At 38.4% G+C, this 25456-nt stretch overlaps 2 protein-coding genes across 3 annotated transcripts; both read left to right on the forward strand.

The window, feature by feature from the left end:
• The first annotated feature begins 1771 nt into the window (after positions 1-1771).
• KRT20 (keratin 20) lies at positions 1772-11854 on the forward strand. The gene is made up of 8 exons (XM_066364221.1): positions 1772-2218; positions 4498-4580; positions 6925-7081; positions 7425-7586; positions 7797-7922; positions 8786-9006; positions 10393-10433; positions 10933-11854. The coding sequence occupies exons 1-8, from the start codon at positions 1832-1834 to the stop codon at positions 11028-11030; spliced, it is 1275 nt and encodes a 424-aa protein (XP_066220318.1). The 5' UTR covers positions 1772-1831; the 3' UTR covers positions 11031-11854.
• A 5702-nt stretch (positions 11855-17556) lies between these two features.
• On the forward strand, positions 17557-23765 carry KRT12 (keratin 12). Of its 2 annotated transcripts, none has more exons than XM_066364225.1 (8): positions 17557-18193; positions 18577-18659; positions 19551-19707; positions 20572-20733; positions 20838-20963; positions 21105-21325; positions 22259-22329; positions 23320-23765. In XM_066364225.1, the coding sequence occupies exons 1-8, from the start codon at positions 17648-17650 to the stop codon at positions 23415-23417; spliced, it is 1464 nt and encodes a 487-aa protein (XP_066220322.1). In that variant the 5' UTR covers positions 17557-17647; the 3' UTR covers positions 23418-23765. The 2 variants fall into 2 exon arrangements, with proteins under 2 accessions (XP_066220322.1, XP_066220323.1); XM_066364226.1 differs by having other exon boundaries at positions 17558-18193; positions 21105-21312; positions 23320-23382.
• Positions 23766-25456: the final 1691 nt, after the last annotated feature.

Raw genomic sequence — 25456 nt, forward strand, 5'->3', positions numbered from 1 at the left:
ATTTTAAAACAAACATAGAGTGATTAGATTAGCATAATAAATCCCTATGTATCCATCTTCTAGCTTCAACAAAAAGTCAAATTTCCTTCATCTATACTTCCACCCTTCTCTTTCCCTCCCCATATTATTTTTAAGCCAATTAAAGACATATCACTTCACTTGTAATTATTTCACTGAGTATACCAGTTTTTAAAGCACAGAGGCCACGAGTCTTTCTGACTTAACTTTGTGTTATGTCAGATACTAAAACCGCAATGCCTACAAACACCTACAGTTCCTATTGCCATCCTCCTCAACCAATCAGAGCAAAGTGTCCTGAGATGTCTGGGAAAGACAACCCCTCCCTTCCACAGAGATTGCAGAGTCTCTATGTATCACAGCTGGGCTGCAAATAGCTTGTCCATTATTGGGGGGAAAGTTCAAAGTCCTGTAAAACTAGGATTTATGACAACTCTCCAAAATACTGGCTGTCATTAACATTAATCATTAATGCTCTGAGCAGAGTCTGTCTCAGAGGTAAAAAACGTGCCTCACCAGTAGTTATAAGGAAGTTGGGATCTAATAAATATTTATTTACAGATGCAGTCATCCAATAGCCTGGAATATCAGGGTTGTAAATTCATGACTTATGTCTGAACAAGAGTCTGTGTCTAGTCCTCAGGTATAATTGAGAAAAATTAACCACTGTGAAATACTACCCTGTTTTCTTATGATCATACTATAAGATATAAAAAATCTACCAAAGTATAAAATTCAGTGTGATAGAAGAGCCATCAAATTCTCCTGCCCTTACATAAATATGTGGAAGTTTTCACAACAGAAATTTTTCTACTCCAACTAATGAGTAGATTGAATGACTAACCCCCATAAAATAGTGCTTATGTCTCATATTTATTCTAAATTTGAAACCTAAAAAGCCCACAAATGCTAGCCAAAAAACTGGGAGTAGTACATAGACAAAGTTATTTCTCCAAAATATTCAAAATTATTTTAACCATTCTAATAAAATTTTAACTCTTTTACTTAAACATAATTGGATCCAGACAGAAGAATTGTGCTAAAGAATTTTAAAAATTATTATGTTCAACAACTGCACTTATATTCCTTTCTAGTTATAAAGCTAACTCTTCATTTAAATAATGCTTCTATACACCTTGATCATATGTCTTAATGTAAGACACTCTAAGCTGAAACTAAAACACTGTAAAATGTGTGTAATTTAAACAGTATAATTTTCCAGTGACTTTAATCAAAATCCTTCTCCCCAGTAACCAATAACAAAAAAAATTTTTGTTGTTGATACCCTGGTATTAAACTGTACTAAGAGAACTTAAATGTTCTCACCAAAAAGGAAAAAAATAAACGTAAAATAAATTAAGAAGAAAAAAAATATTGTCCTTTATCACCAGTGTGACTTAATATAATGTAGCCACATCTGTCTTTTTAGGCACCTAAATTATTCATGGATGTAATAGCAAATATTCTTTATGTGTATGTTAGGATAAAAATATTTGCCAAGGCAGGTGCAGGGGCTAAAAGAACATCCATTACTGCTTCCTTTTGTTACCTCTGTTGAAAAACAGAGATCACCCCTGAGAAAAGCCTCTAAGAAATGCCTCTAGTGGTAATTTCTGAAATGAAATTAATCAGATTGCTATACAAAGAGGGAAATAAAAAGCAAGGTCAGGTGGCCTATGGTGTCAATCCTAAAGTGAGATGTCAACAGAGGAGGAGTTTCCTTACAGTGAACACTATAAAAGGCTAGTTTATTCACCTCAGAGAGACAGACTCTGCTCCATCCTGCCCGAAGCCACAGGTGCTAGAATCCACAATGGAGTTCACACGCAGAAGCGTCCAGAGAAGGCCGAGGTCCTCCTCGCAGTCCTCTTTAGCCAGCCTGAATTGGAAGGGGGGTGTACAGCTCGTGGGGTCACCCAGCGTCTATGGCGGGGCTGGAGGCCATGGCATCCGCATCTCCAGCACCCCACAGATGGTGAACTATGATCTCAAAGGTGGGCACCTTGTTTTTGGCAATGAGAAGATGGCCATGAGAAACCTAAATGACCGCCTAGCAAGCTACCTAGAAAAAGTGCGCTCACTGGAACAGTCCAACGACAAACTTGAAGTGAAGATCAAGCAGTGGTACGAAACAAACGCGCCCAGCACCAGTCGAGACTACAGTGCGTATTACGAACAAATCAAAGAGCTGAGTAAGCAGGTGAGGGATGATGCCTCTGTTTTCTACTCCACTGTTTAGCTGCATGATATATCAAGAGGGCATATATATTAAGTGGGTCTAAATGGACATTGTAAAGCAAATTAGGCTGAAATGTTACATCTATAAAAATAATATATTCTATGATCTACCCTGGTGGTAGTCAACCTGGTCCCTACCACCCACTAGTGGGCGTTCCAGCTTTCATGGTGGGCAGTAGCGGAGCAACCAAAATATAAATAAAAAGATAGATTTAACTATAGTAAGTTGTTTTATAAAGATTTATTCTGCCAAACTTAGCAAAAATCCAACATAAAGTACTTGGTAAGTAATTATTATTATATGCTTTAACTTGCTGTAACTCTGCTTTATAAATTTTATAAAGTTACTTCCCTACTTTATAAATCACTATTACTGTGAAACTGGTGGGCAGTTAGAAAATTTTACTACTAACAGAGATACAAAAGTGGGCGGTAGGTATAAGAAGGTTGACTACCCTGATCTACCCTTAGTGCTGGAGTACCTGACTCCAGGATTACTGTAAATCATACTTTTAAAAACATTTTTTATATCTAACATTATATAAAATATATAAAATTTTTATCCTCCAATCTTAGAATCTGTATTTTCATCATAGTATACCAGGTCAGGGATAACTGAATAGTAAACTTTTTCCCTGAAAAAGCTAAATTTTTTAAGTGATGATAAATCTTAGTTTTTTACCCTGTTCCCATGAACTTTTGAAACCCCAATTTAGAGCATTTCCTCCTTTTATTTATGTAAATGGTTTAATACAAGTATTAGAATACTACACCCTAGATTTCAGTGATAAAGAGATTCAGGGTTTAATGAGGGAAAAGGGTACAGATCTTAATGATACCCAGATTCTCAAATGTCCTGCTTAATAAGCTGATCCTCAGCAAGCAGTGCAGAGACCGCTCCTACAGTAATAAAATGTTCTATTGCCCCCAATTCAATTATATTGCAATTGTATCAGAACGATGTCATCCAGGAAAGGTGGAGTTCTCTGTCTTATCAATTGTGTGGAATAAAAGAAGACTTTGCTCCTAATTGAAAATTTTAGATATGACACAGAGCACTTGCATTACTTTAATATTCTTATCTAATCAAGAAAAGTGTCCCTTTCCTTTTCCTTTCTATTTTAGCATCTGTTTTCCTTCAGAGCAAAAGCCACTTACTTACCAGCAAGTCTCTTTGTCTTGTGTTGTATGCTACATCAGTACAATTTGATTCAGATTCTATGGGAAGTTTCAGGAACTATGTGGATGTGAGAGGTGAAGGTGTTTAAATTGTCCTTTCTGCCTGTAGTTCAGTCTTTTCAGGCTCCATTAAAAACATTCACACTAGTCAACCATTCTCCCCTTCCTCCTCATGTTTCATGTTTCTGAATCTACTTTGAACTATATCAAATCCATAGGCACAGCCATTTCTTCCATTTAGCTGGACACACCCAGAATGCGAGAGAAGGCAGCTCTTTCCAGGATGGGATCAGCTGCAGAAGACATGTCATTATAACATCTGCTACAAGCAGACCTTTGATCTATGTTCAGCTTAGAGAATTCAAGCATTAGTAACAGCTTCTTAACAGCAGGGCTTATCCATCCTGATAGCCCCAGTATATTGCACAGCTCCCACTGCATAACAAATGTCCATTATCGGCCAATATTAGGTGGACACAAACTAGGTGCTGGTCACCATGCTGAGCACTGGGAAATACAATGACGAACATAATGTAATTTAGGGGGAAACAGACATGGACAAAGGCAACATCCCATGCAGAAGGATAAATGCTAGCATGGAGGGCTACATAGGGCAATGAGACAGACCATAGGTAGTTCATCCGTCAGTCATGTTCTGAGGAAATCGTGAAGGCCTGAAGCAATGAATGTCTAAGCTGAGACATGGAGGAGGAGGAAGTGAAGAAAGGGTTCACCAAGTGAGAGGAGCAAAGAGGAATGTTCTAAACAGGAACAACATCAAAGGCAAGGCACTCAATAAGGTTTGATTCTTCGAGTTGAATTAAAATCTCCTTCTCCTTTGGTAAAATCACCAAAAAGCTGACCAAGCTCTGGGACTAGCATTGCATTTTACAAGCCTATTATGTTAAATATCCATGTCATAGTCTTCCTTTCTATTTTCATGTAGAAATTACTAAAATGAACATCATCTTTGATATAACAATAGTTGTATCTAAGGATAAATGCAATTATTTTAAACTCCTAATCAGCTGAAAATGTCATTCTGTCTCTTGTGTTTTCCAGGTTAAAGATGCTCAAATGCAAAATGCCCAATGGGTCCTGAAAATTGATAATGCTAAACTGGCTCTTGAGGACTTCAGACTGAAGTAAGTTCTCTAATACCACGGCAAAACTTCCTGAAAAGGGTGCTCTTCTGGTATTCCTTCATGTGACACTCAGCTTTCTGTTGTTGGTAAAGAAACTACTGGAAATATTTTCAAAACCTTGACTTTTCAAAGGTGCTAGAAACTATCTGGTCTAGCCCACCCCTAAGAGCTCGACTTCCCTCTCCCACAGTCTTAAATTTGGTCATCCAGTGTGTAACTGAAAAACCTCCAGTAACTATCACTGTCCTGTTTGTTAGCTCTAATTGCTAGAATGTTTTTTTTTAGTAACCTAGCATCCACCTTCTCACATACTGAGCCTAACTCTGACCTTTGGAATAATAACAAAGCAATTTAAAACTCCCCTTCTGCATAAGTACTCTTTTTTTTTTATCTAAAGAGAGTCACTTGTCTATGTTAGTGTTCTGCAAGTGAGTCATCCATGTTCCTCCAACTGCCTACAAGTGTATGATGACTAAAGTTCCAGGGGTGACTCTTGATGCTTTCTAGTTTGCCAGTGTTTTTACAATACAGTCTGACCAACCAAAGAACTAGGACTATGATTAAGTCATTTCAAATTGTGCTCACTCTCTTGTAGGTATATCACACTGTATGTGGTCAGAGTTGGTCCTCATAAACAGCTTCCACACTAGGGCTTCCTCACCTGAATTTGTACAAAATATCTGCACCAAAAAGTTCTTTATGTTTAGAAGAGTGGTATTTAAATGCTACAGGGGATCAAAAAGAAGGAAATGAGAAAGCAGCTCTAAAGATTAAAGCAGTAAAAGTCCATTAATTCCAGTCCTCATCTGAGTGTCCTATTGCATTATCATTTTTTAAACTTTGCTACTTCAATAAAAATGGAAGTATGTAAAATTGTAGAAGAGAATAAAATTTTAAGATAATTAACTTAGGATGCACCTGTTTACAAAGTAATAAAAACAAACTGATCATATATGTTCATTAAGTAAATTTAACTAACCATTTTTAATACCAATAATGAGACTCCTTTGCTAACAGAAATTAAAGCAAATATTTTAAATTTTCCTTTCAAATATATCCTAGAATTTAGGAACTTTTTAAAATTGAATTTATTGGGGTGACACTGATTAACATAATTATACAGGTTTCAGGTGCCCAATTCTACAACACATCTCTGTACACTATACTATGTGTTTACCCCCCAAGTCTTCATCCATCACCATTTATTCCCCTATCCCCTCCTCCATCTCCACCCCCCTATTGTCCATGTCCATGAGTTTTTTCTTTCTTTTTCTATTTTGGCCTTTTTGACTCAATCCTTCCACCACCACCCCCTCACCCATTCTCCACTTTCTTAAAGCTATCAGCCTACTCTCTATGTATGGGTCTGTCTCTATTTTGCTTGTTAGTTCATTTTGTCCATTGAATTCCACATATAAGTGAAATCATATGGTACTTGTTTTTCTCTGACTGGCTTATTTCACTTAGCATAATACTCTCTAGGTCTACATGTTGTCACAAAAGGTAAGATTTCCTTCTTTTTATGGCTGTGTAGTATTCCATTGTGTAAATGTACTACAGCATTTTTATCCATTTATCTACTGATGGGCACTCAAACTATCATTATTTTCAGATGATACAATACTGTATATAAAGAACCAGAACAATTTCACCAAAAAAACTACTAGAACTAATAAATGAATTCAGTAAAGTAACAGGATACAAAGTAAATATTCAGAAACCAGTTGCTTTTTTATACACCAAGAATGAACTATCAGAAAGGGAAACTAAGAAAACAATACCATTCACAATTGCTTCAAAAAAATACCTAGGAATAAATTTAACCAAAGATGTACTCAGGAAATTATAAGACTGTGAAGAAAGAAACTGAAGAAGATATAAATAAATAGAAGAATATACCATGTTCATGAACAGGAAGAATTAACATTATTAAAATGTTCATTTACTCAAAACAATCTATAGATTCAATGCAATTCTTATCAAGATACCAATGGAATATTTCACAGACCTAGAACAAATATACCAAAAACTTATATGAACCCACAAAAGACTCTGAATAGCCACAGCAATCTTGAGAAAGAAAAACAAAGTTGGAGGAACTTAAGAACTTTTAAAAATAATTTCAGATTGCTTTTTTAAACCAAATCACAGAGATTATACTATGGGGCAAACTTTCTGGTTCCTAGGTTCCCGTGAACATTTTTGAAATGTATAAAGAGGAACACAATAATGTATTGAAACTGAAATTCTCATATACCACATAGAAATCTATCTCATTAAGATCATCTCTTCTGCATTGGATGCAGAAGGACTCAATTATCTTTGCTTATTAATTAATTCACAGATATGAGACTGAAAGAGGGTTGCGCCTAACAGTAGAGGCTGATATCCATGACCTGGGTAAGGTCCGTGATGATCTAACCCTACAAAAAACAGACCTAGAGATTCAAATTGAAGAACTGAGTAAAGACCTGATTGTCCTCAAAAAAGAGCATCAGGAGGTAAGAAAATACTCAGAAGTAGCATTGGGAATGGTGAAATGGCTATAATAATAATAAGAAAGAGGAGGACGAAGAAGATTGGTGGTGGAGATGATGAAGATGACAACAAGGTGACAACAATAACAATGTTTTCCCTAACTTCTTTTCATAAGGTTTCTATCGGGATTAAATAACTTAGAGCAATACTCAGATCGTAAAAAGCCCTGCCTAAGTTATTATGTTCTCTCTTTTGTTACTGATTCCCAATGAGGGAAGCCATGAAACTTATTATGTATTTTCTGCCCAGAGTCTTTTCTGAGAATACACCTCAAACTATAATCAACCAGTATTTTCATTCTTGTAGGAAGTGGACAGCCTACGTAAACAGCTGGGAGGTGCTGTCAATGTGGAGCTGAATGCTGCCCCGGGCCTGAACCTCAGTGCCGTCATAGATGAAATGAGACAGAAGTATGAAGTCTTGGCCCAGGAGAACCTTCAGAAGGCCAAAGAACAGTTTCAGATGCAGGTAATAACATAATTCTAGATAAGCAAATGTGCAGAAATAGTTCTCCAAAAGGAAATAACTTTTTCTTCTTTTCTTTTTTTTTCTTTCTTTCCTTTCTTCCTTCCTTCCTCCTTCTTTCCTTTTTCTTTCTTTCTTTCTTTCTTTCTTGCCTGTTCACTTGCTTGCTTACTTTTTTCCCCTTACTTATTTTTTTCATTTTGGGAATTTTAGACTGAAACTCTGCAACAACAAGTCACAGTGGAGACTGAAGAGTTAAAAGAAAGTGAAATTCAAATAAAAGAGCTGAGACGCACCTACCAGAATGTGGAGATAGAACTCAAGTCCCACCTCAGTATGGTAAAGCACATCTACCTTCCTCAATGTCTGTTTGTTAACTAAGTGCCTGTGTTAGGAACTTTGGAAATGCAAAGACCTATAAGAAAGAACCCTCCCCCTTGTGGAGCTGGCAGGGAAAGAGGTCAAACAACTGATTACATTAAAGGACAGAAAGAAATCAAGAAAAATGGCAATGTCTAGTAAGGATACAGAGGAAGAAGTAAATCTGGGAGACTTCACAGGGAAAGTGGCATTTCAACTAGATCTGAAAACTTCAGATAAATTTTTAAGCTAGAGAATAGGGTAAAGACATCCTAGGCTGAGCAAATTAGTCAGCACATGATAAATTACGCTGTGGTAACAACCTCAAAATCATAGTGGCTTACAACATTGTATCCATTCATGGGTTGGCTGCAGCTCTAGCTGAGGCATGCCAGTGTTGTGGCACAAAGGAAAGAGCAATAGTCAGACCATGTGATCACTTAAAAGAGTCTCAGAAAAGGCATTTGTCAGTTTCACTTGCATTTCATTAGTCAAAGAAAGTCATAAGACCAAGCCTGGTGTTAACAAGATGAGGAAGTCTAATCCTCCACATGGAGAAGCACCATAAATCTCAGGGAGAGGAAGCAAATATTGAGAACAGTAATATAATATACAATAAGAGAAGAGTGAGTGCAAAGCTAAAAACAAAGAACCCAAGATCTAGAGATCCCAGCTGGCTGATTGGGGTTGCCTAGATGAAAAGAGTGGGAGGTAAAGCTAGAAATATGCATGAAACCCATAATAACTACCTACAGAAATTCCTCTCAAAAGATATTAAAATTGAGCCACCTCTTAAATCAAGTCCTCAAGTAAGAAATGTCCACTTTTCCTTGTGCTCATAGAAAGAAGCTTTGGAGCGCACACTGCAAGATATCAAAGGACGTTATCATGAACGGCTGGCCATCATCCAGGGACATCTAAACTCCTTGGAGGCCCAAATAATGCAGATTCGGACTGATGCAGAACGCCAGAACAAAGAATACAATGAGCTCCTTGACATAAAGACCCAGCTTGAGCAGGAAATTGCTACTTACCGTCGCCTTCTGGAAGGAGAAGATATAAGGTATGGATCTTAGAATCAAGGGATATGAATCAATGTCTACACACTGTGCTTTGAATGTCCATTTATTAAACCCTTTCACTTATCCCCAAGTACTAATGCAATTCCTAGCACAAAATCAATTACACACACAAACACCAACATAAACAACAAAACAAAAATATACCCAAAAGTACACACGTTCCCAAAGTACCAAATACAGGATTTGTACTTGAGGCTGTGCTATAGGACAGAGTTAGAAGATGGATCTACAGATAATACAGATTATACTAATGTTAATTTTTTATAGTTAATACATAATTAAAAGCACTAAAATGTTTTAAAATTCTCTTTGAGAGGTCATGAATTGCACTACAGGCCAGAGGTCTGTGAGAACCAGTTTAAGAATCATAATCAACTGTCTTCAAATACCACAACCAAGAAAGTCAATAAGGGAACACAAGATTTCAACTTCCATTGTGGTTATGTTATTTTACTTAGAAAAACTTCTAGCATATGGATCAGTTTTGAAGCTATATATTTTTCAAGTTAAAAAGTAAAACACTTGGCCCTGGCCAGTTGGCTCAGTGGTAGAGCATTGGCCTGGCGTGCAGGAGTCCCGGGTTCAATTCCCAGCCAGGGCACACAGGAGAAGCGCCCATCTGCCTTTCCACCCCACCCCCTCTCCTTCCTCTCTGTCTCTCTCTTCCCCTCCCGCAGCCAAGGCTCCATTGGAGCACAGTTGGCCCGGGCGCTGAGGATGGCTCTGTGGCCTCTGCCTCAGGCACTTGAATGGCTCTGGTTGCAACAGAGCAACGCCCCAGATGGGCAGAGCGTCACCCCCTGGTGGGCATGCCGGGTGGATCGCAGTTGGGTGCATGCAGGAGTCTGTCTGACTGCCTCCCCATTTCCAACTTCAGAAAAATACAGAAAAAAAAAAAAGTATAACACTCAAGTTAGATGAAACAAGCAGAGTAAAGGGGGAAAAATACAAAGGATTAAAACACACATCACTTGGACTTTATTTTGAAACAAAAAGGCAGGACAGTGCCTCATGGATGAACCTTGAGAACATTATGCTAAGCGAAATAAGTAAATCCAGAAAAGTGAAGAACTATGATTTCACACATAGGTGGGATATAAAAATGAACTAATGGACACAGACAAGAGGGACGTGGTTACCAGAGGGTGGGGGAGGAGAGGGAAATACAGAGAGACAAATAACGGAAAAGATCTGACTTTGGGTGATGGGCACACAACACAATTAACAATTCAAATGCTAGAGAGATGTTTACCTGAAACCTATGCATTCTTATTGACAAACGTTACCCCACTGAATTTAAAAAATGGCAATAATACCTTTTTCTGTTTCTTTTTCTTTTCTTAAAAAACAAAAAAAAACAAAAACAGAACTATAGAACATCAGTTAAGCACCCTGGACGAAAAAATTGGTAAGTGTTCTAATTTTCACATATTTCTTCTAAGACTGAATTCTCACTCAATAGCTTACCACTTATTATCTGCCACTGAAGAAAGTAAGGGGAAAGCAGTTCTCAAGTGAGCAGATATTACCCTAGGGATTCTGAAAGTCAAGGACATCACATAAAGAAAACCTCACTATGGGAAATTTGTCACAATCCTTATAACAGGGGGATTTTCCTGGTCCCATCTATTGTTGTCCTGAGACATCCCGAGACCCTGAAAATGAAAATAAGATGAAGAAGCACATTTTGCTTAATTCAATAGTGTACTTTTTCCTTGGGGGGTGGGGAGAGTGACACATATTCTGCATTTATTTTTAAAATGAACTTAAGATTATTTACGAAAGAGAATGGGTTAGACTTTTTTCTAAAAGAAGGAAATATTTACTAAATAATAATTAAAAGTTGAGTATTATAAACCAGCACTTATGTGTTTGAATTAACATTTCATATTTAAATCTAAATTCAGATATAAAGAAAACCAGGATGATTAAGACAGTCGTGCAGGAACTAGTGGATGGCAAGGTTGTGTCATCTGAAGTCAAAGAGGTGGAAGAAAATTTATAAACACCAGGCAGAGGAGATGCTGCTGAGGCCTTGAAAGAAGTGGAGCGACAGTATTTGCGCCCTACAAGAAAGCGGCCATCAGAAAGCACCATTAACGCTTTCCAGTGATGGGGTGGGGGTGGGGGGTAGTCCATTTGTCAGTCTCTATAATTGAACATAAATATTTTACTCAAAGGAGCTGCAAATTGCCTGCAAAACTGAAATCCAATGAGCATTAGGATATTTAAAACATCATTACTGTCATCTTTACCATGAAACACATTAATTACAAGCTATAAACCAGCTAATATCAATTCATTAATGTTCCTGAAAATTTCAGCACATTTCAATTATACTTAAACCACATGGAGCAGAGTCTATGCAAATAAACCTCTCTCTCTCATTTTTCCTGTTTCTGAATTGCAAAGTCTCCTTTCCAGGGCCCCAGATTCTAGTTAATTTCATAGAATTTTTCAATACCAGTATAATTCTGCTAGTTTTGAATTATATCTGCTTTTTTCCCATTGTCTCCACTGCCTTTTAAAACTCAACTCAGCTCTTTGAATAATTTGACAGTCAAGCTCCAATCATAAATGTTGAGCAGAATAAGAATGAAGCACATTATGCGTGAAGTGGGAGAAGATTAAAAGCCAAATTAATTAATGAAACCCTCCTCAAGGCAGAATGCTTCTCCTGATGATAATAAAATGCATAAATCATCGGGTTCTCTCTTTCTTTATGTGGTGAACATATATTATGTTATGCTGTTTCTCACAATGTTTTTATAGTAGCCTAAATGAGTTATAGCTCACATACAATAAAATTCATCCTTGTAAAGTCTACAATTCAGTGGTCTTTAGCATGTTTACAGGATTGTGCAACCATCACCACTATATCATTTTAGAGCATTTCATCAATCCAAAAAGAAACCCCATTAGCAGTCACCCCCAGTCCTCATCCTCCTAGACAACCACTAATCCACTTCCTCTCTCTATGGATTTGCTTACCTGGACATTTCATGTAAATGAAATCATGCAAAGTGTTCTTTTATACACAATGTTTATAGCATTATTCATAATAGCCCAGAAATGGAAATGTACAACAAATAATGAATAGGTTAAAAAAAACATGGTATATGCATACACTAGAATATTTGCCACTGAAAAAGAATGAGGTTCTAACACAGACTACAACATCGATGATCCTTGAAAACATGCTCAGTTAGAGAGGCCAGATACAAAAACATACATATTGGGTTCTCACCCTTTTGCGTTTTAGTGAGCAATAAGTGCCTTGCAGGAAAAATCAATTGTCCCTCTATCATTGTATTCTAGTAAATGAATAGACTCAAAATTTTGAATAAATTTTGATACATAACTTTGTAAAGAAATAAGATGTAGTGTGATTACTATATTAAAAATATAATTCACTTAAGAATAATATCTACCATTTATTGATCACTTACTATGAACTAAACAGAATGCCAGGCATTTTATAGCCATTTCTTATTTAATCTTCACAATAATGCTATGAGGTAGAAGCTATCAGGTTAAATCATATGAATTTGATAATATGTGATCCTTTTTGACCTTCAAAAACAGCAATTTGGCCCTGGCCGGTTGGCTCAGCGGTAGAGCATCAGCCTGGCGTGCAGAGGTCCTGGGTTCCATTCCCGGCTAGGGCACAGAGGAGAAGCGCCCATCTGCTTCTCCACCCCTCCCCCCTCTCCTTCCTCTCTGTCTCTCTCTTCCCCTCCCGCAGCCGAGGCTCCATTGGAGCACAGATGGCCTGGGCGCTGGGGATGGCTCCTTGGCCACTGCCCCAGGCGCTAGAGTGGCTCTGGACGCAACAGAGCGACGCCGGGGAGGGGCAGAGCATTGCCCCCTGGTGGGCAGAGCATTGCCCCTGGTGGGCGTGCCGGGTGGATCCCGGTCGGGCGCATGCGGGAGTCTGTCTGACTGTCTCTCCCCATTTCCAGCTTCAGAAAAAGAAAAAAAAAAATACAAAAAAAAACAAAACAGCAATTTTATACGGCTTGACCTTATCACATTATCCCCATTTTATATATGAGGACAAATGAGAATTAGATATGATAACATGCAATAAGCACTTTCTCAAATTGACAGTAATGGAGCGGGACTAAACATCAGGGATGACTGTCTAGAGTCATGCTGGATTTTGGGAATTACGTCTACACACTGCCTTGCAATATCTAAAAAGAAGAGTGACATGGAATAGTGTAAAATCATACCATGATACCCTTTCAAGCAACCACTTACATGACAATTACTGAGTCACACTTGAAGGGAACATTTGCCTATCCTTAGTTGTTTCATTTTCTAATTGTCACTTTCACTAGCCAGACACCTACAACACCCAGTTGTCACAAATGTCCAGCTAACATCACATACAAGACTGGATTCAGTACAACTTTTGTCAGAGATGTTCTTCTCACCCATTTTCGTTCCTTTGCTTTTCAAAAAAGTGAAGAGTTTCACTCTCATGTTTATTCTTCATTTCCTTCCAAGTTATTCTACTTAATAAACTGCTTTTAAAGATATTAAGAACTTTTAGAAGTGGATTCTTTTTGTCCACCAGGACACATTCCAGAATAGCCTGAAATGTTGACATGCAAATACCAAAGACTATGAGTCTGATCAATAAAAAAAAGCTTCAGAAGATAGGCTTGAAATTGACTTGGCATGACCATTGTCATCTGGCAATAATGACCTTTTGTTAAAAGAGGTAGAATTATTTTTTTAACTCAATTTCCTATCATAAAAATGAAGATTAATTCTTGCCTTTTGGTCTATTTATAGTTTCTTCCAAGTAATCTTTCAATGAAAGTAGGAGAGACCACGCATGCATAGACCAGATGGTCCTACCCCCAGTTCTACCAGTAGTTACTGTGTGAAAGAGAAGCCTTAATCTCTGTGTAACTATGCATCTTATATGAGCTAAGAAAAAGAACAGCATAATCCTATTTCTGAAAGGCACACTGATCCAGACAAGGTCTGTAGTCCTTAAATACAGGTCTCTTTACCACACATTAGAATCGTCATCAATATATTTCATGGCTTTGTATGACATCATTAGTGCAAAAGTGAAACTGTCACCCTCAAAGAGAATCCCTAAAGGTGAGGTTAGGATGGACAAAAATACTTTTTCTGGGCTTTGGGAATTGCTTCTATACAAAGCCTTGCAACGTCTACAAAGAAGAATGACATGGAATATAGAAAATCAAACCTTGACCAGTGGACACCCTCTGCTTTCACCCTTACTCACTTGTGGGTTCTCTTAGGTAACATTTACAACTTAGAGCATTAGGGATTTCTGTGTTTTAATTTTCCTGAAAAAAATCTGTTTTCTCTCTCCTAGACTCACTTCTAAGGTTCCTCTTACCAGTGTATTATTTTGTTTCCTCTACCTCTCTCTCACCACATACAATCTTCTCCTGTTTTGGGGAGCTATTGAAATCTGAAGTCCAAGAACTCATCCTTAGTTGTGACCCCTAGAGTCCTTGTTCACCCTTATCTCACAAGCACAGCATAAAACATCAGTACCCCGACATTCTTTCACTCACTCACAGGATCCTAAAAATTTATTCAAAGCAAAGAGAAAGGTGTTACAGACCAACCACATGATCAGTGAATTGCAGAAACTCAGGTGCAAAACTGCAAAATCGAGAAAAGTAACCTCTCTGACAAGAGAAAATGAGCACACATTTCACTTAATAAAAATATAAAGATTTACAAATACCACATAAATAAATAATTATCACTATTTGGAGTGTTCCCTAAACTTTACAAAAACGAAGACCTAATTCTTTTGAACAGTTCACCCTGGTTCCAGTCATTTTCTTCTCTGCCTCAGCTTATGTAATCACTTTGCCAAAAAGACCAAGATTGTTTCAGCTGCATATACTCCCCCCTTCCTACCTTTTTACAGCTGTCAAAAAAAATTATTTCCACTTCTAAAAACTCCAAAATAAAGGCTTGATTATTTAACTTAGCCCTCCCTCCTCCAAAAAAAAACTATAGCCACTGAAGAAATATTTCTCTTTTCAACCTCTGAAGTTGTCATTTATAATTGGATTCAGAATAAATCTTGGTCAAAGCCTACCGGTAAATTAGCACAAATTCATTTTTAAATGAAATAAATTTTAAATGACATATTCAAACCTATTAAGGATTAAGTTCTTTCAAGTGAAATAACTCCAGGAGTGCACAGATAAAGTTTAGTCAAACACTAGGCTATGCCTCAGGATAAAAAATGAATTACACATAGTTCCTATCTGAGAAACTTACAGACTAGGAGAATATATAATATGTATATAAACATAAAAGTATAATGTGTAAACACAAGGTATGGAAATTGAATAAAATTATTTAAATTTATATATATGCATTAGAGTTGGAAAGTATACATTTCAACACAAAATTAGTTTCAAGTTCAAAAACTAACGTTAATCATATTCCCATATTATGTGATCATATCACTAAGTTACAATTCTGAATTTGGCTCTGAATTTGGCTCTGAATTTGGCTCTGACTCTGTAAGCAAGTGATAGCCTGTTTTCATTTCTACAGCAAGGAAACGGAATCACTCTGTTCTGAAGGGGCAATACTGCTTGTGAATAACTGATAATGAACAACCACAGGGTCAAGTTCCTGTGTGGGAAGTGCAAGTTTAACTAGTACTTTATAAGATTTCTGGAGCTGCAGTTACATGTCAAAAATATAACTAAAAACATATTTGCCTCTGAGCTTCCAGGATTTCACGTATGGTGTCATTTCTTATAAACCATGAGAATAGTTGTCTGGGTCTCATCAGCCTGTACACTGAGAAATGAAATTCAAGGAGAAAGCTTTTTTCAAAAAGAAATAGCTAAAGCTGCTGATGGACATGCAGGGCAGAAACCCTGTCTCACAAATGGGGAGTCAGAGTGACCCTCTCTCCTTTTGTTTCTACCCTAAGCAGCAGAGTTGTGTCATCCGCAGAAGGCACTGCAAACCCGAGTCTGTCTTTGCTACCTTCTGGCTGTGTGGCCTTCAATAAGTCACTTAACATTCTGACCCTCATACTGCTCATCTGTAAAATGGAATAGAAGTGTCCACTGTAACTAGCTGCCATGAAGGTAAAAAATAATGTCTGTAGTTCACCTGGCCCAGTGTCTAGAACATAGTAATTACACAATAATGATTCAAACAAGGACAAGCTCAGACAAAAAAAAGAATCCTTGGTAAAAGTCTCCATGTGAGGCTGAAGCCCCTGGCATTTCCCCTTAATGAGTTTTCATTCTCTCAAGAAATAAAAGGATCATGGCCTCTCTCATCAAGCAGAGTGCGCATTTAGATTGCTGCATCCTCTATATCTACTGTGAATGAGAATATGCAATTTCAGCCAATTTCTTGCTTAAATCACCTTTATTTGGAAATTCCACTTGCTTGCTTTTTGGAAGTTGTAATTGGATGTCACCATAGGTTTGTCATTCCTGTCCCTGGGAAAGTGATGAAAAGGGTCACAATGTCCTTCCATTTGCCAGAATTGATGGTGGGTATTCCCTATAAAGGTCTGACATGGGATTTAAGCCCTCTGCAATTGCCTAGATCACCAATGGGAACTGCTAGTTCTGGCTCAGGACTATTCACAGGACTGAAGAACCTCACCTTCAGGGAGGATGGAGTCAGAGAGAACAATCTGGCTATTGGGAGAGGGGAGCAGGGGGGGAGGGCGCAAACACTAATACAATTCCAATACACAAAAAACAATTGCATTTTGAGAAACTAGCAATGCTCGTGAACACTCAGACAAGGCTCCTGATTTCATGGAGATTACTAAGGTCAATTCTCATGCAAATGAAGAGCTGCTGAAAATACGATAATATTCTACCCAAAATTAGCATTTTTCAATGTTTAAGACATCTGCTTTCTGACTCAGAAAAAAAGAAGAAACTATGCAACATCCTAATTACAAGGTTTTAGAATCCTTCAAAATTCAAATTCCAGTATCAATCTGGAAAAGGCATGTATTCCCTACTTCTCCCAGTGCTCTCTCTCCACACCCGCTTCTGAGACGCGGTTCCCCTAGAGAACAGTCTAGATCACGACTGGGTGATTTTCACTGAGCTTTCTAAAGGAAACAAATAGGAAATATGAGTGAAGAACTTTAAAAAAGCTTAAGGGTTAGAAAGAAATATTCATTAAATCCTCCATTCAAAAATCACTCATTGCTTTCCTACGGTGCATAAGATACTGGGCAACGTGGAGAATACAGGCAAAATAATTTCAAGAAGAAAAATTCCTTACGACAAGCTATCTCTACTCCACCTAGATTTCTGTGTGTGTGTGTGTGTGTGTGTGTGTGTGTGTGTGTGTGTGTGTGTGTATCAAATATGTTATAACACAATTATTCAATTATTTCTACACCAATGAATTTTCAATATGCATTAGTCATTTAGGTGTGGAGCTGATAAAAAAAAAAGTGGAGGACACTATATTTTTGAATGGAGAGAGTGAACTTTTAAACTGCAATACCCATTCCATGACCTATAAAAGGGTAATATTTCTGCCTTGCTGACACTACTTCCTTGCAGGTCGTGGCCACCTTCTCCAGGCTGTGGATTCTCCAGCACCTCCATGTCACTCTCCGTGCAGAACACTGGGCTGTCCAGGCGACTGTCTCTCCAGAGTGGGACAGTGGACAGAGCCAGGGTCATGTCTGCTTCCAGTGTTGGGAGTGGCTATGGGGGAAGTGCCCTTGGCTCTAGAGGCAGCTACGAGGGAGGTGTTTCTGCTGCTGTCATGTTTGGTTCTAGTTCCAGCTTTGCTGGTGGCTCTGGAAGCTGCTTTGAAGGAGGACTGGGCACTGCTTACAGGGGAGGTCTGGGAGGTAGCTTTGGAGGCCTGGGGATTGGATTTGGAGGAAGCCCAGGAGGTGGCTCGCTAGGTATTCTCTCTGGCCATGATGGCCTTCTTTCTGGGTCAGAGAAGGAAACCATGCAAAATCTTAATGATAGATTGGCTTCCTACTTGGGCAAGGTTCGAGCTCTAGAAGAGGCCAATACTGAGCTAGAAAGCAAAATTCAAGAATGGTACGAAACACGGAGATCTGGGACTGAAGACCCAGGGTCACAGAGTGAGTATAGTAAATATTATCCACTGATTGAAGACCTCAGAAATAAGGTAAGAACGTGGTTTTTGAAGGGGTTTTGGGAATTGTGTTTTAGTTTTCTCTTTTGCTATAACAGTGTTTTAAAGTGATAATCACCTAAAATGTAGATATTTTTTTCAATCAATTATGTTTGGAGGAATTTCTCATATTGAAATATTCAGTTTTATTTTATCATTTACCATAAAGTGACTCTATTTCCACTGTCTTTCTGTAGAAAATGTATGTTATTTCATTTTTAAATATTCCATAAATATATATATTCAAAAATTAAATTGCCTTAAACTCTTAATAAAATAGCGGTTTAACATTATCTAAAAGTTTCCTGTCAAAAGTATATTTGTAGAATACTGATATTTTAGTGTCTCATTTTGTGTGACTTCCCCTTGTTTGCCAGATTGTTTCTGCTGCCGTGGGAAACGCCCAGCACATTCTGCAGATCGACAACGCAAGGCTGGCTGCCGAGGACCTCAGAACGAAGTGAGTGGAATAAGAGAAAGATAAATGAAAATTGACATGTCCCGCCATTTCCAGAAAATAACTAGATTCAAACACAATTCAGATATTACATGCCCCTAAGTATAAGTTGCTTCAACTTAGGGCTATAGATCACCATATTTGTAATTTTCTATTGACCCATGATGTGACACGAAGACTCCACCAATGTCCTACACCTCAACATGCCATGTATCACAATGAATTAATAATGTTCTCACCCGGGAGTTAAATGAAATCATCTTTTTCCTGATGACACACACTAAAATATTAACCGTGCACTTATTTTTCTATTCTCTCCTCCTTTCCCATACTCCACCCTCCAGACACAAAGAAGAAAAATACTAATGCCCTTTTTGCGCCACAGAATTTCCACACAGGACGCCGCAGGGGTGATGATCATGAACCTGTAAAATCTTCGGGAAAGCTACTGAAGAAATAGTAATGTTTTAAATTAAACAGGAGTAAAAGTTAAGCAAAAAAGACTAATCATTATTTTCTTTTCAACTGCTTTTAGGATCCTGTCTGAAACTTCACCTAGAAGGGGCTGCTCCTGTTCAAATCCGGGGCAGCCAGCCAAAGGGCAATTGCTCCCCAGGGTGCAGTGCTTCTGGAGTTCATTGTTGGTGGAAAAGTTACCACCTCATAATTTTTTCAGTTCTCTCTAGTTGAGCAGCAGACCGTCATGAAAAAGGAAAGGAGAAAGTTATGAGTCAAAACAGCATCAAACATTGCAGTGCCGCCGTTTTATAAATAAATTTTATAAACAAATTTGATTTATAAACAGATTTATAAACAAAATATCCCTGGAGATGTCAGGGTCCTTATTCAAATAGGTGCGTTGATTCCCTACATTGTTTTGCACTTGGTTTTCAGGTATGAGAACGAGCTGGCCCTGCGCCAGAGCGTGGAGGCCGACATCAACGGCCTGCGCCGGGTGCTGGACGAGCTGACCCTGGCCAAGGCCGACCTGGAGATGCAGATCGAGAGCCTGAACGAGGAGCTGGCCTACCTGAGGAAGAACCACGAGGAGGTCAGCCCGAAAGGGCAGCTTTCGTTTCAAATTTACAAATCTGGAGTTAGAACAGATATAGAGAATAGATTATTTCCCTGTTAAAATGGCCATTTGTTTCAAATTTCTGTGTGCGTATGTGTGCGTGTGCGTGCGTGTGTGTGTGTGTGTGTGTGTCGGCTGCTGCTAGTGGTATTCATGATAGTTCCTGCTAAAGGTTAGCAGATTAAAGGCACTTTCTGATTTTGTCATTTTCATCATTAGGTAAGGACAATAAGAATTTTAATTACCCTGATCTAGTGATTTTTGTTTAATATACAAAAGTTAAAAAACAAAAGTCTACTGATAATACATAACGTTACATATGTCAGAGAATCTGGCTATGCCCAGCGTGATACACACACAGTACCCCGATGTGCCATAGTGCCTATCAGAGGCTGGTGCACGGAGCAGATATTAATCATGACTCTAGAAATAGGCTTCTAAAGAGCTTTCTACAAAAAATCAGTGACTGTGCTGCAAACGGTCGGCAAACCTAGGCACTGTCTGCCGCCCTCAGTTTGGCAGCTGTAGCTGAAACCCCAAATGTGCTGTTTCTACCAGGAACTCCCTTCTTGTAAGGGCCCTGGATCCCCAAGAAGTAGGGCCAACTCGTCCATTAAGCATCGTAGACACAAACACTTAGGGGCTCATAAAATGTCTTCAGTTCTTTTAAAATCAAAAGAAAAATATTGGTTTTTAGAGGTTAAAAAATTTTTGAATATTTTGTATTAATGTTTGTATTACTCCAACTCAGCCATAAAATATAATGTTTGATATTTTTATAGAAGAGGCCCACAAAAGTCATAATGGGCCCTATGCCCCTCCCTTTCTTGCTGTCCCTAGGAGCTCCAAAGCTTCCAGTCTGATGGGCCGGGCCAGGTCAGTGTAGAAATGGATGTGGCCCCAGGAGTGGACCTGACCAAGCTCCTCAACGACATGAGGGCGCAGTATGAAGCCATTGCTGAACAGAACCGTAAGGACGTGGAAGCCTGGTTCATTGCAAAGGTACAGCTAACAAAACAAAGGGCTTCGTATGATGATACACTCGCAGAAAAGACCCATCAGAGCTGCACTCACCCATGGACCCCCGCCCCTCTTTTCTCTGGCAGAGCGGGGAACTCAAGAAGGCAATCAGCACCAACACTGAGCAGCTTCAGTCCAACAGGAGTGAGATCACCGACTTGAGACGCGCCTTTCAAAACCTGGAGATCGAGCTCCAGTCCCAGCTCGCCATGGTAGGGCCAGTGCGAAAAGATACAGCATCATTTTGACTTTCAAAGAAAATGTTGCATCCAAATTATGTATGGCCATCGGCCGCCTTCCTCATTTCAGTCCCCTCCATTGTTATGTCTGTGCCATTTCCCTCCTACATGCAGAAGAAATCCCTGGAGGACTCCTTGGCCCAAACCGAAGGCGACTACTGTGGCCAGCTGTCCCAGGTGCAACAGCTCATCGGCAGCCTGGAGCAGCAACTGCTCCAGGTGCGCGTGGACACAGAGCGTCACAATGCCAACCTCCAGCAACTGCTGAACATCAAGGCCCGTCTGGAGCAGGAGATTGAGACTTACCGCCACCTGCTGGAAGGCGAGGCCCAAGGGTGAATACATAACTGAGGTTGAAATAACTTCAGGGCTGACCAGCAGGGTACACCTGATTCAGTTAGGGGGTAATAAAAGAAAGGGTTATTTGGTTGACAAAAATTGACAAATCTAGTAAAGACATGCCTTGGATTTATAGAGCTCTACACTTTGCGAAGTGTAGTCACCCATTATCTTACTTGATAGTAATTCATAAAATGCTGGGCTGGACAATGGCACCACAAACAGAGGCATACGGCAAAGAAGTACTAGAAAAATCACCCATTCGAGTTCTGATATCAGTGTCCCAAGTCTAAGAGTGACACTTCAAATAATAGCCTCCTGAACCACCTCAGACCTACGATAGAACACTCTCGAAATGTAATAGGAGCTTGATGTAGTGGGAAGAACGCAGGACTATAAATCAGCAAATCTAACATCGAGACCAGATCTTCCATTAACTGCCACTTTTCCTCACCCTGAGCTCCTGGTCTTGGCAGGGTTTAAAAATAAACATGCGCTGCACCAACTGATTACTCTCTGAGTGCATGATTCAGTCACTCTGGTATATTTTTCCATTATAATACCTGGATATTACCTTTTATTTATTTGTTTGTTTGTTTGTGGTGAATTGAGTTTTTAGCTTAAGTTTTATTTTTCAATCACAGTTTACATTCAATATTATTTTGTATTAGTTTCAGGTGTACAGCATAGGAGTTAGACAATCATACTTTACAAAGTGTTCCCTTTGATATTTCCAATACCCACCTGGCACCATACTTAGTTACTAAATACTATCATTCAATCATACCTAATCAAGAAACTTGGAATACTTTCCTTATCTAGCCATAGCTTTATGTACATTTCTAATTTTTAGCTTGAATAGCAAGCTCCTTAGATCTCTTCACTCCAGAAAGCATGATGTGATGTCCTCTCCCTCATTTTCTTTACAGTGATGGACTGGATGAAACTTCATCTGTGACAGACTCCAAATTTCAAGCTCAGTCCACTGATTTCTCTAAAGGTATGCAGATTTCCTAAGAATTGCTTAAGTCAGAATCACATTTATTAGTGACTAAAACTATAAGATCTCATTGAAGGAAAGAGAGAGAGCCACTTGCTGTACCACTTAGTTATTCCATTTAGTTATGCACTCATTGATTGCTTCTCCAATGAGCCCTGACCAGGGATCAAACCCATGACCTCAGCACACCAGGACAACACTTGATCCACTAAACCACCCGGCCAGGGCCAATATTGCAGTATTATTAATAATTTAAGGTATATTTATATTCTGAGCCAAGGGAAAACATTTATGCATCCCTGCAGAAAGATGAGTAGTCTGTAGTGTACTAAAACTTTTGGCAAGCCCAAGAAGAAACTAAATCTACTCTGCAAAGAGGTGTTGTGAGCATCATAACTATTTTTTAAATGCTTAAAAAGAAAAATATTTTCATTAGTGAGTGAAGACAACACTGAATTCATTTCATTTTCGTTGAATAAAATACATTTTTTTAGAATGCAAATGTCACTGAGTAAAATAAGTAAATCAGAAAAAGCTAAGAACTATGTGATTTCACACATAGGTGGGATATAAAAATGAGACTTATGGACATAGATAAAAATGAAGTGGTTACCGGGGGGAGGGGGATGTAGGGAAGGGGTGGGGGAGGAAAGGAGTAAAGAAGGACAAATATACGGTAATGGAAAATAATTTGACTTTGGGTGATGGACACACAACACAATCAACAGTTCAAATGCTATAGAGATATTTACCTGAAACCTATGTACTCTTCTTGATCAATGTCACCCCTTTAAATTTAACTTTTTAAACAAATAAAAAGGTGTAAAGGGGCTCTACACCAAGAAAAACAAAAGTCACTTTTGAAAGTTTAAATCTGATGGGTTGTATTAGTCAATACCTAATTTAGAAGGTTAAGTTAAACAACAACCAATTTTGGATAAATATCTGAAACACTAACTTTTTCCACCTTTCTTCTGTCTTTATCTTTAGACCCTACCAAAACCCCAAAAATCATGACAATTATCCAGACAGTGGTGAACGATGAGGTGGTCTCATCCGAAGTACAGGAACTGGAAGAACTAATGTAAAATTTCACAAGATTTGCCCCATGATTGCTTCTTTAGGAACAAAAAATTTATAAGCAGAAATTATTCTTTTCAGAGTAAGATGCTATATTATTTCAATCCCTAGTTTTGTCTGTTTCATTTTCTTTGGATTCCTATTCACTTTGAGCCCTTTTTGCCCATCTGAAGCAATATTCAATTATGAGTCATTGTGGCCATGTTGGTCTTTTATGACAAATCAAAATTGCCTTATATCTTTATGGACCTGGAGTAGTCACTAATACACTTTCTTCTAGTGACATGGAACATGTTTTTAATCATAGAACTTTATCAAGTAGTACTGTTTTAATAAAGTTAATTTTAAAAAAGGAATGGTAATAATGTGAAATCTGTACCTTCTTGATGCCAACACTAATGTCAAGGGCATAAAGAGAGGTTAGTGAAATACTAATAAGAAAGTAGATAAACACTGGGATAAAAATATCAAGGTTTGAGATTAAGTGAAGAAGTTTCTTTTTGAAGTTATTTCCTCTTTACATTAGCCCATCAAGTTTACAGCAAAATTATATTGTCCACTACAGGGCATAACAGTTGTCCTGTTAATTTGCTAGGACTTCCTTTCATTCAATCAGAAAACACTTACTGAACCCCTATGCCAGACTGGAAAGTCTTCCAGGAATGGTAACACAGTGAGATAAAGCAAATAGAAGTTCAAAGGACATATGGAGGAGGAAGTGAGCAATACGTAGGGGGCAACTGTTTCATACAGAAATCAACTAGGGAGGGGGGAGGGAGTTAGGAGGAAGGGGACAAAGCGGGTATAATGGGGAATAGGAGGTGGAGTGAGGGAGTTATATTGAGTGGGACACTTGAATCCATGTTAACACAATAAATTAAAATTAATAAAAAAAATTTTTAAAGATTAAAAAATCTCAGCTAATGAAAAAAAATTCTAAAGTAGCTTCTAAATTATACTGAAAAAAATTAAGTTGACTTACCTTTATTTTGAAATATTTATATTATGCTATGAAATGTATATTCTGATTTTTTCAAATAAAAGTATTACCTGTATGCTAAATAAAAAATAAAATAAAGTAGGAACTTAAGAACAAACAAACAAATAAATAAATAAGAAATCAACTAGGCAGAGAAAGGAGAATTAGGACACAGGAAACACATGATAAAAGATACGAGATACAAACAAATATTGATGTGCTGTTCTTGCTTTTATCTAACACTAGTAAGGCCAAGGCTGGGGTTTCTATCGGGGTGGGTCAGACCCATAAGTCAGTAACATGTCATGTTCTGGGTTGGGGCCGAAGGTGGCCAAAGTCTAAGCCTGAGTAGATGGTGATTCAACAAGATCCAGATTCAAAACCGTAAAAGGAAAACAAAAGCAGGACTTGATGATTAAGACCCTGAGTCTCTGAAGCCAGACTGGGTTCAAATTCCAATCCTGCTGCATCACAGCAAGTAACATCCTCTGTGTGCCTCGCTTTCCTGATCTTTAAAGAGGGGTGAATTTTGTGAAGATGAAACAAGGTAACATATATAAAACACTAGGAACAGTCCCTGGTGCCTAGCAAGCACTCAACATTTGTGTCATGTTATTTACTGTACGAAACCAAAACGATTTGGAGAAATCAGGAGAATGGATGAGCAAGGAGTGTTACGTGAACAGAAAGGAGAGGAAGGATTCACACAAGCCTGGAGGAATTCCAGCACTCAGTGCAAAAGCCCATGCAGGTTATTGTGCCATTTTAAGAGGATTTGCTTCAGTGTGCAGCTTTCTGAAGTCATTCTTCCTTTTAACATTTGCTGGTGCTTTGGGGTACTCCATTCATTTCACTTGGTTACGCATAGCAATTCAACACTCTGTCTAGCCCTCACCTTCCAGAATATGAATTAAGAAAACTGTACCTTTCACCCAAAGAAATTCCTCAAGGTCTTTTCCTGAACAATGTCCATGGCCCACAAGTAATAAATAATGTCACTTTCCCAGTCCTCAGAAGTGGCTGTAAATAGTTACTGCTGTGAAAAAACATCTGTTGTCCTTAAAACTA

Source organism: Saccopteryx leptura, chromosome 2 (genome assembly GCF_036850995.1).
Source record: "Saccopteryx leptura isolate mSacLep1 chromosome 2, mSacLep1_pri_phased_curated, whole genome shotgun sequence".
Lineage (NCBI taxonomy): Eukaryota > Metazoa > Chordata > Mammalia > Chiroptera > Emballonuridae > Saccopteryx > Saccopteryx leptura.